The sequence below is a fragment of the Miscanthus floridulus genome, chromosome 7, assembly GCF_019320115.1.
Source record: "Miscanthus floridulus cultivar M001 chromosome 7, ASM1932011v1, whole genome shotgun sequence".
In the NCBI taxonomy this organism is placed as follows: domain Eukaryota; kingdom Viridiplantae; phylum Streptophyta; class Magnoliopsida; order Poales; family Poaceae; genus Miscanthus; species Miscanthus floridulus.
In genome coordinates this window covers 95,419,072-95,429,627 of record NC_089586.1, presented here as the reverse complement: position 1 = coordinate 95,429,627, position 10,556 = coordinate 95,419,072, and the positions used below count along the sequence as shown (strand labels likewise).

Genomic DNA, 10,556 nt, shown 5'->3' with positions numbered 1-10,556 from the left:
GTGGGGAGCTCGGCTCAGGTCAACCTCATGATTAGAGCAGCCAGCCCCCACCTCTTTTTATAGCGCAAGGTGATAGGGGCCCTCCAGCCATGGTGGGCTGGGCGCCCCCGATCAGAGCGCGAATCGAAAGCCCAACTAGACCGTTGAGTCCGGTTAAGATTAGAGATCAACCTAACATGCTCTTACTGTTACGTACGACGGTACCCGAGTATGTTAGGGATAAATAATCCGTGCAGGAGACAAGTTTTCTGCAGTTCACAAACGTGCACCGGCCACGGGCACAACATAGCAGGCCTGTACGTCCACGTTTAGCTCCCGGCCGTGTCATTGCCGAACTCGTGGAGCCTGCATCTCCCATATATAAATAGCCCACGAATCACGACAGGGCCAAGTGCCAAGCCAACGCCTTCCGGTCCCAACCCCCACGCACGCAACGAGATCACCCGAGGAGAGACAAGAAAGAGATCAACAAGGGCATCGCCTCGCATAGCCATGGGAGCTCATGCGCCGGGAACCGAGCCGCTCATCGACGACGGCGGCGGCGGATGCTGCAGCAACGCGAGGGAACTCTTCTGGGACATCCTCCCGGCCCTCCTCGGCGCGCTGGCCGCGCTCGTGATCGCGGTGCCCCTTCTCTACTGGGCCTACCAGATGTCCTTCGACAACGGCAAGTACCCGGAGTACAGCGTCGCCGTGGCCGGCTTCTCGGGCCTCGACGCCGACGCCGCGGCGGCGGCGGGCTGGGGCGGGGCCACGCCCACGCTGCTGGACCCGACGTTCGACCTCACCGTCCGCATCAAGGAGCCGTGCAGGTGAGGTGGAGCACCGCGTGCGTCCCGCGCGGCACCACGGCGGTCGTGTCCTACCGCCGCGTGCGCCTGGCAAAGCGGCCCCGTCCCGGGGTTCTGCGGCCAGAACGAGAACACCACCGAGGTCGGCTCCGTCATGGCGTGGGGCACCGCGGTGCCCGTGCCGCAGTTCGCGCGGGACCGCCTGGCCGACAAGCTCGGCCGCGGGGAGGCGGACGTGGACGTTAAGCTGATGGGCCCCGCGAGGTACTGCGCCACCTGCGACCAGTTGGTGATCGAGTGCAAGGCCCGCCTCGGCCGTGGCGAGGCATCGCCGCCGTGCACGGTGAGGTATGATACCCCTACCTTGCCTGACGACCCGGGGGGCGGCAGCAGGCGAGGAAGCAGCTCAGGACGCCGCAGGACTCGTCGGAGTAGGAGCCATTAGCACTGATTATCTTCTTTGTTTACATTATACAGGGAGGAAACATTGTGTGGTCTCTAGACTCTAGGTTTAGCAGTGGTAGATGATGCATAGATGCAGTTTACAATTGATGCTACTTTATATTAGTAGTTTCTCAATTTATGAGATTTTATTTCATTCATGTTAAGGCACCGTTTGGATGCCAAAATTTTTGACAAAACGTTACTGTAGCGTTTTCGTTGTTATTTAGCAATTAGTATCAATCATAGTCTAATTAGACTTAAAAGATTCGTCTCGTAGATTTCGTCTAAACTGTGTAATTAGTTTTATGTTTTATTTATATTTAATGTTTCATGCATGCGTCTAAAGATTCGATGTGACGGGGAATCTTGAAAAATTTAGCGTTTTGGGGTACAACTAAACAGGGCCTAACGTTATCTGCATAGATGCAGTTTACAATTGATGCTGCTTTATATATTAGTAGTTTCTCAATCTGAGATTTTATTTCATTCATGTTAACCTTATCAATCATTAAGCTTGTCTACTACTGCTCTTTATCAACGTTGAGCCAATGGTTTCATTATATACGGAACTGCTCAATCAATTGGAGGGATATGAATACATGTAATCGCAACCAAAAAGTTATTTGATTCAGTCGACGCGCAGAATCATACCAACGGCAGAACCTGACCAAATTCGAGCCAAACCTTCAACCAATGCAACAGGCACGAAAAATAAGTGAACAATAGTTGCAAGTTGAAACACACCTCACGGGCATGTGCTGCTGGTGGACACCAGCTAATAATAAAACTGAAAGTTTGAATCCATGGAATAGCATTGACACCGCCCAAAACATCAAAAATTCCAGAGATTCCATGATATACCGCCCCGAGATCAATCCCTCTTATCTACATCACCAAAGACCAAATGGAAAAACAGACACTGACAATGAACTGACCTCCACTAAACTACCGCTCCAATCCGTTGAAGCTATTACACATTTTCTCCAGCCCCTCTACTAGTTGTCTACACACACACACACACAATGTATTTACCACCAAAGCCCCACCTTGCCTTCCCCAGTATACCCCCCCCCCCCCCCCCCCCCCCCCCAGATTATATTTACCTCCAAAACCCGCCTCACCGCCTCTGGTATACCACCACCATGACTCAAACAAGAGAAGCAAAATAAAGGTGCTAGAGAACTACACTACGACCTAATAAGCAGCCATACGAATTGAATTTCTTCACCAACATCTGTGCCCTTGCTTCGGAAGATAATGCTGAGGTGCTGAGTTACCTTCTACCTTGGATGGGGTTTCACCAAGATCCTAGGTTGTTGGACCTGTGATGGGCCCTGAGGAGAAGGGCAGTGATTCTGTGAGCGCTGTAGCATGTGAACCATGGATGGTGTTTGGTAGGAGTAAACAAGTGTATCACTGTCAGTGGAGTCGCCTCGTGCAGTGGCTCTCTGCCAAGAATGTGAGCTAAGGCCAGACAGCAGATATGCCCGCCCTGAAGCCTCATAGCGCTGTCGGTTAGCCATCCTCTCTTGCATTTCCCTCAGCTCTGCATCAAGGGCCATGCACATGCGGTCCCCGCTCCGGCTTGAAAACGATTCTGAAAGTATCCTCCGGCAATCCTCAAGAATTGACACAGCGTCAGAAAGAGCACCTCTCTCAGCAGCAGCCCTTGCAGCCTCGATAGCATGAGCGGCACGGACACGGTTCCTCTCACGGTCAACCTCCATGCAAACTGGCTCAGATATGGGTGATTTAGGCCTCAAGACTCTTACCTCATCACCTTGAATTTTGATGTCTTCATTGGTCAATGAATCTCTGTAGGCACAGGCAACTTTCAAAAGTGTGGTCTGTTCACGACAATGTGGTAAGCTCACCGACAGTAGAAAGTCCCTTTCCTCATCGGCATAGAGATGACCAACATCAATTGCACCATTTCGGCCATGTGCAGCCACCTTACTCAGGTAACTACCAGATTTGATGCAGCGAAGCTTGACACCAGAATGCACACACTCCACATTTACTTGCATATTTTGAACAACAACGCTGAGAAGCCCACCTATACACTGAGCAAATGCATCCTGAATCACACCTTCATCCTCAATAAAGGAGAATGTACCACCAGAGGCCTCAGCAATCGAATGCAAAGCATCTGAATCATGGTCTACTCCAAAACCAAACCCATGCACTGGCACTAAGCGAAATGTGTGATTTAGAATGGAGGATGGAACTAGTGAACCATAATCTGGCCGGGCACCCCTAATATTTGATGGAATATTGTATGTATCTTGGCCATCTGACAAGAGAATGATGCTGCATACTGGATTTTGATGGCTTCGGTCCTCAATAACCTTAGCAGCTTTCTTCAGCGCATCAGCAATGTTTGTGCCACCACTAGCACCAAGTGAGTTGACAGCCTGCAGGGCCTGCTGCCGGCCAGAGTGTGACATCCGTCGGAGATGAAACAACCTTCTGGCAGTAGACGAGAAAGCAATGACTGAAAGGCGATCAGATGGACCAAGATGCTGTATAACAAAACCCATGGCTCGCTTCAAGAGTGCCAGTTTAGTGCCTGCCATACTTCCACTAACATCAAGCACGGTAACAAGATCAACAGGGGCACGGGATGTAGGATAACCAACTGAGGCTGCATTGACCGATCTGCCTGTGACCTGCTCTGGGTTAGCATATGGGGCTTTCAGATGGATCAGAACAGCAAAGTCATCTTGAGATGACTGTTGAATGGCTGAAAACTCTGAATATGTCTTAATTTCCACAGTTCTACTAGATCCAATATTAGCAGCCTCCATCTTCTGCAAAGGTTCATCATCATTGAACTCTGCTGGCTCAGAAGTAACCAAGACTGGACCTTCTCGCTGACGGTTTCGAACCTGGCGGAGAAGAGCCATGTAGGCATCTTGCTGGGGTAATCGAGCTTGGTTTACATTCAGCCCACCTCTTCCACGAGGAACCATAGAAGATAACGAGTGATTGAAGGGGATCTCTTTCCATTTTGCCCGGCAAACTGGGCATACATGGTTTCCATGTTTCACACTAGAGGAGATGCAGTGGAAGTGAAACATATGAGAACATTCAGCAGTGAATAGGGCTTGTCCATGACCTGGCTTCATGGAATCAAAACATATTGCACACATTCTCTGTTGACAAAACAATAAAAGAAGTGTTAGTTTCTGTATTTACCTTATCCTTAGAAAGCAGGATGGAACAGACAAAGAGATCACAAGTAACAGTACAGATACTTAATTTTATAGAGTCAAGCCATAATAAAATATTTGTATTGAATAGTAGTTCCTACCACCGCCTGTATAAGAAAACCCACAAGAATAGCATTTATTAAAGGAGTCTGGGTAAGCAAAAGATCAAACAAACCACCATCACAGAACAACTAAACCCAGCACATTCTATTGACTTTTGATACTGACACATGGTACGAATTTCCAACCCATAGGTGTATAAGAAAACACACAAACATGCATGCATCAAATATTGATATTGGTCACAATTTGCGGCTCTTTGCAGAAAAAATCAAAGCATGACCAGACAAACGGACAAAAAATTGTCAAACTTGCATCCTAAATTTGACCCAACCATGTATCCCATGTTGGTTTGCTAAAATGTCTACTTTGGAAACATGAAACATACTAGTCATTTCAAAGAGGATTATGCAGGCCTCAACATAAGGAAATAATTTAGTGTTTATTTTCTAGCACTAGCATTGTAATTTGTAGCCTTTGCCTTTGACCAGGACAAGCAAATTTTGAACCTGTCGAGTGCATAAATGTCAACCCTATGGAAAAAAACACTACTTGTGAGGTTGATGGTCAAATAGGATCACCCCATTATAAACAAAAAAGTGTGACATTATAAATGGAGTCTGTCTATCTAACAACCATTTGTTTTATGCAGTTTCAACACATGAATTTTTTTACACCATAGAATTAAGATCCAACAGCCTCCACCCTCCTACTTCCAGCCTCCGACCTTCTTCTATCTCCAGACAATCACAAATCACAACATCACAGATTCATATATCACAAAAAAACAATTTTTTTTTATGAAAGGACAAATCACAGCAGCAGCACTGCACCAGTCTGGTGTCAGCAGGCAGGGCCACGCACGCACCGCTCGGCCGCCCCGGTGCTTTTCCACTCCACGCGCTGCCTCGGCCGCCTGTGCCTTGTCTGGTGCGGTGCAGGCAGGCACTGGAGGATGTTTGGGCATGCGCTCTGCAGCAGCAGCAGCTAAAAAAATCTATGTGTTTTTTTTACGCTAAAACACTATAAATGAGGGCACCCATGCCTCACTCAACCACACGACGATCATATCACGAAAAATTCAGATTTCCATTAAAGAACTCACGCACTTGCCATGACAACTCTATACACGTATGTACTTTAAAAAAAACAGATGAATGCAAAATATTAGTAATTGGTATTCCAGTTAATGGACAGCAACCCAAGCTAGAAATTAGAAGTATAAAAAATTATACGAGATTAGTAAAGAGGTGAAGATGATACACGTGAACACAATGGGAAGTTGGCAGGTTGGTGGTCAGCAAAGGAGCCAACTTTCCCTTTCGGGGAGGAGCAAGTTGAGGCAGTAGGAAAAAGAAGCTTACGTTAAGCTATGCATATCACACGGGACAACGAAGCAAGAGGCATTGACCCGTCTCAAAGCGACTCGCAAGGACATCTAGGCAAAACTAGCAAACTGACTGCGAAATCCCAAAAAAAATCTCTGAAACTGAGATCTGAGAAGAAAGGAGATTTTGTGCATCGGAAGAGAGCACAAGGTCATATGAGAAAATTGCATGGATCGGAATATTCACAATAGAAAGTGACATCATCTTGTAAAGGCGCATCTATTTTGGATGTGTTCTCGTGAAAATTTTTGGGAAAAGTTAAACCGGGTTATTTATATGAACAGATTAGATGCTCCTACAAGCAAATCCGCAGGAACAGTACGAGATAATTTCGACTCAAAGACAAAGTGACAAATGACAAGTAATCCCGACTAGCAGGCGCAGCTTAAGACAAACACACGGCATTAAAAAATCAGATGCATACAAGAATGCTGGGCGCCGAGCACGAGCATCCAAACCAAGCCGCCCATCAAATCATCCAAAATTTGCCGACCAGGAGAACACCGCATCTGGAGACAAATCGTTCACAGGCGATGAGGCGAAGCCACATTGCTCCAATCCGTACCCAGCTCCAACCAAAAAAACACATGCAGTCCGCAAGCCGGCCTCCACCCCTCCGACATTCCACATCTAGGAACTAGGATCCCCCCGCCCCCCTCGCGCGCCAAGTTGCCAGCGAACCAAGCGCAAATCTTCACTCGGAAATGACGGAATAGAGTAGCGCGGGGAAGGGTGGAAATGGGGGCCCCACCTTGGAGGACTTGCCTCCGGACTTGGACCTCCGCAGCAGCGCGGCGGCCTCCGGCGCGGCCGTCGCGGTCGGCGTGTTGGGCGCCGACGCGTGCGCCACCGCTGTAGAGTCGAGGGAGAGCGCATCCGAGGCGCGGCGCTCGCTGGCGCCGCCGTCCTCGCGGTCGCCGGCGACGGCGGGGAGGTGCACGCAGAGGCTGGCGCCCAGCGCCCGCTTGGCCTTCCTCCACACCCCCTCCATTGCTCGCTCTCCGGCACTACTCGCGGCCGCAGATTCGTGTAAAGTGTAACGAACTCGAAGCTTCGATTGTTGGAAGAATGAGAGCAGCACAGCACTACTAGAGGAGGAGGAGGAGGAGAGGGGAAAGCCGGTTTTGAAGGGGAAGCGGAGCCGCCATTGCAGAGCGGTGGCGGCGGTGTGTTGCGGCGGGGTGCGCCTTTTGGTTTGACCTCTGTGCTAAGAGAGAGAGACAGGCAGTGGGGGCTTTGGGTGCTGGTGCTGGTTTTACACGGGAAGGGAAATGGTTTGGTCACCGGTTGGTGGCAAGCCTACTTGTTCCGGTCCTAATAACTCATCAATGCAACGAATTGGCAAGTGCCAACTGGTCCATCCCACGGTTCCTCACCCCCACAAAAGGTTTGCCAAGGCCAAGCAACCGAAGCCTCTAATCGAGGTCATTAGTTTTTCGTAATTTTGTCATGTGTTGCAGTATTATTGTGACCATGGGCACGTGTTACGATAATGACTTTTATAGTTTTGCTTAGATAGTACCTAATCTGTCGCCTTATCAACCGTTGCGTTTGTCTTCTCTACTTCTTTTACCGATATCTTACAAATGGCTTTACAAGCTCTGCAAACTTGTGCGGTTCCACGAAACATTTTATATGATTCTCTATTTTGCGCATTCTAGTGATGACATCAATGGCTATCACTAAATCCTTTACGACTTTCAAAATACTATAGCTTGTAACCTCACTGTAAACGCTTTAATCTATTTTGTTGGATAAGTCAAACTTCATATATTTAGGAATGATGCTAAATTGTAAATATGTTAATGTAGTGTATAAATATCACACAAGTGCATTAGTATTTTGAAATAATTTTCATACTATAGAAATGGCTATATAAGTGATATTTAGTGACAGAGGGAGTATGTGTGATAAAAGTAACAATAGTCAAAGTGTGAGCATCCAGAACAAAACAGATGGCTTTGTTTTTTATTCTTCAACGGAAGCAGTAATACTCCCTCCGTCCCAGAATAGATGACGTTATGGGATGTGTGCAGGTCAAACTTTTTAAATTTTGACTAGATTTGTAGAAAAGACATGTAGCATTTATGTCTCCAAATAAATTTATTATAATAATATATTCAACGACCTATTTAATCATACTAATTATGTATTATAAATATTAATATATTTTATATATAATTAATCAAAGTTAGAAAAAGCCGACTTCTCAGGAAGCGAGAATGACTTCTATTTTAGGACGGAGGGAGTATTTGGGTTGGTCACACATGCGTGCGTGGTTTGACCTAGCAGTGTCTCTAATACAATCCGCCAACAATTGAAAACTCAATATACAAGATCCATTCTAGAAGGTTACACGAGAGATACACCAGATTGGTTTCAAAAGCAAAATGGAGTAGTTCAACGGATTATGATCACTTCTAAACAAAAAATGTTGTCATGGTGGTTCATATCAGCGCTGACCCAATCGATTTCAAAGCTGTCGTGGTTGTTCTTATCAGCGCTGACCAAATCGATTTCAAAGCATATGCATGCAGATGCAGCATGCCTCGTGCCATCATTATTCGGTCCAGGTCCCGAACTTTTGGGCCAACATTTATTCTCAGATCTCCGGCCGATAGGCACCCCTGCAACTGCCAACCGTGTACCCAACATATGGGAGTAGCTGCATGGCTGGTGCATCACAATCCATGGATTGTTAGTTCTACAATCGTTGTACATCCACTGTGCTAGCTAGTAGTTGCACCAAAGACTCGGTTCAAGTTAGCCATTAACTGCGTACGTAACCGTGGTATCCGGTGTCCCGGTCTGATGGCATCAAAATTGTTCTCCCGTGACTAGGGCGAAGATAGGCAATCTGCCGGTCACATCTGGACAGGGAAAAAAGAAGGCAAGAACTCAAAAACAAGAAGCAGCCATTGTACCGCACCGTTCAGTAACCCTGAGTCTCTGAGAAAAAAAAAAAAAAAAACACGGGTGTGTTTAGTTCGCGAAATCTTTTGGCTTTACTACCGTAGTATTTTCGTTTGTATTTGTCAATTAGTGTCTAATCATAAACTAATTAGGCTTAAAAGATTCGTCTCGTGATTTTCTACCAAACTGTGTAATTAGTTTTTTTCGTCTACATCTAATGCTCCATGCATATGTCCAAACATTCGTGACAGGAAATCTTGAAATTTTTTTTTGAACTAAACATAACCCAGGTCGGGTTACTGGATCGTACAGTACTCTGGCTCTCTGAGCGAGCAAAACCATTGGCGAGTTCGTAGTTCTTGCACATCAAACCGTATCAAAGGGCTCGATTAGATTACAAGTTTTTTCACTCTTTCTTTATCACATCAAATCTTTGAACACAGGTATGGAGTATTAAATGTAGATAAAAAAAATAACTAATTACACAGTTTAATTATAAATTACGAGACGAATCTTTTGAACCTAGTTAGACCATAATTGAACAATAATTATTAAATACAAATGAAAATGCTTCGGTGCTAAATACTGATTTCTAACCCTAATTCAACAGTAGTACTAGTACTCCTACGCGTGGACGCAGGTAAGCGTCGCAATCACTCAATCAGGATCTGCACGGTTCAGATGTAGGAGTACCAACGACGTTGACCCATCCTGATCGTGGGGCTAATAATAGACAGCCCGATTCATTAAGAACATATATATATATATATATATATATAAAAGGTGAGTTTTCTATACTTCTGGGAATAGTTACTCTTATCTTCAATAAATTACATTGTATATAGATGTATACTTATTTATCACCTTGAGTATGTTTATATACTTATTTTAAGATACTCTAAATCTTATTACGTAGAGCCCATACTTTTTAATATATTACTAAAATGCCACTATAATAGTATATAAAATAAGTATAACCATATACTCTACGTATATTTGCATACTTGACATACATATTATCCTAGATAGTTTAGTATGATCATATACTCTGTGTACATATACTTCGTCGGGCTACATACACCTTGAATCTAGAGATATACACATAGGAGTAACTACTCTCTGAGAATAGGAAATAATTTCCCTATATATATATATATATATATATATATATATATATATATTTGTTATTTTCATTTCCCAAGAACTAAATATATATTAATATTTATAGTACTCCCTTCGTTCCTAAATCTACGCCATTTTCGCTTTTTGAGAAACAACTTTGACTAAATATATATTAAAAATTATTAATATTTATAGTACATAATTAATATTATTGGAAAGATCTTTGAATCTAGTTTTTTAATAAATTTATTTGAAGATACAAATGTTATACGTATTTTCTACAAATCGAGTCATACTTATGGCACGCACGCCAATGACGACAGATATTTAGGGACAAGGGAGTATGTAATTAATATCATTAGATAGATATTTAAATATTATTTTTTAATAAATTTATTTAAATATATAAATATTGTACGTATTTTTTACAAATTGAATCAAACTTTCGGTACGAAAAACCAACTGTGACGGTTAATATGGGACATAGGGAGTAAGCCGAGGAAAAAGATCAATATAGAAATTTAGAAAGAAAAACGAAAAGAGTATGAAAATACTGGCTTGCTCTATATACATGTACTTGATCTTTCAAATATTCTGGGAACAATCCCCGAGCGATACGGATCCGC

The 10,556-nt window shown here is 44.6% G+C and overlaps 1 protein-coding gene across 1 annotated transcript; it reads right to left on the bottom strand.

Annotated features, from left to right (window-relative positions):
- Window positions 1-2,338: 2,338 nt before the first annotated feature.
- On the bottom strand, window positions 2,339-7,162 carry LOC136463869 (E3 ubiquitin-protein ligase WAV3-like). Its single transcript, XM_066462842.1, has 2 exons — window positions 6,647-7,162; window positions 2,339-4,390 (listed from the first exon to the last, which is right to left on the bottom strand). Exons 1-2 carry the CDS (start codon window positions 6,884-6,886, stop codon window positions 2,516-2,518), a joined length of 2,115 nt encoding a protein of 704 aa, XP_066318939.1. The 5' UTR covers window positions 6,887-7,162; the 3' UTR covers window positions 2,339-2,515.
- Window positions 7,163-10,556: the final 3,394 nt, after the last annotated feature.

Excerpts from the sequence above, each read along its gene's own strand:
- LOC136463869 (XM_066462842.1), bottom strand. The coding sequence starts at position 6,886 with ATGGAGGGGGTGTGGAGGAAGGCCAAGCGGGCGCTGGGCGCCAGCCTC. Across the intron at positions 4,391-6,646 it reads CCGGAGGCAAGTCCTCCAAG|AGAATGTGTGCAATATGTTT; the intron begins GTGGGGCCCCCA and ends TTTTGTCAACAG.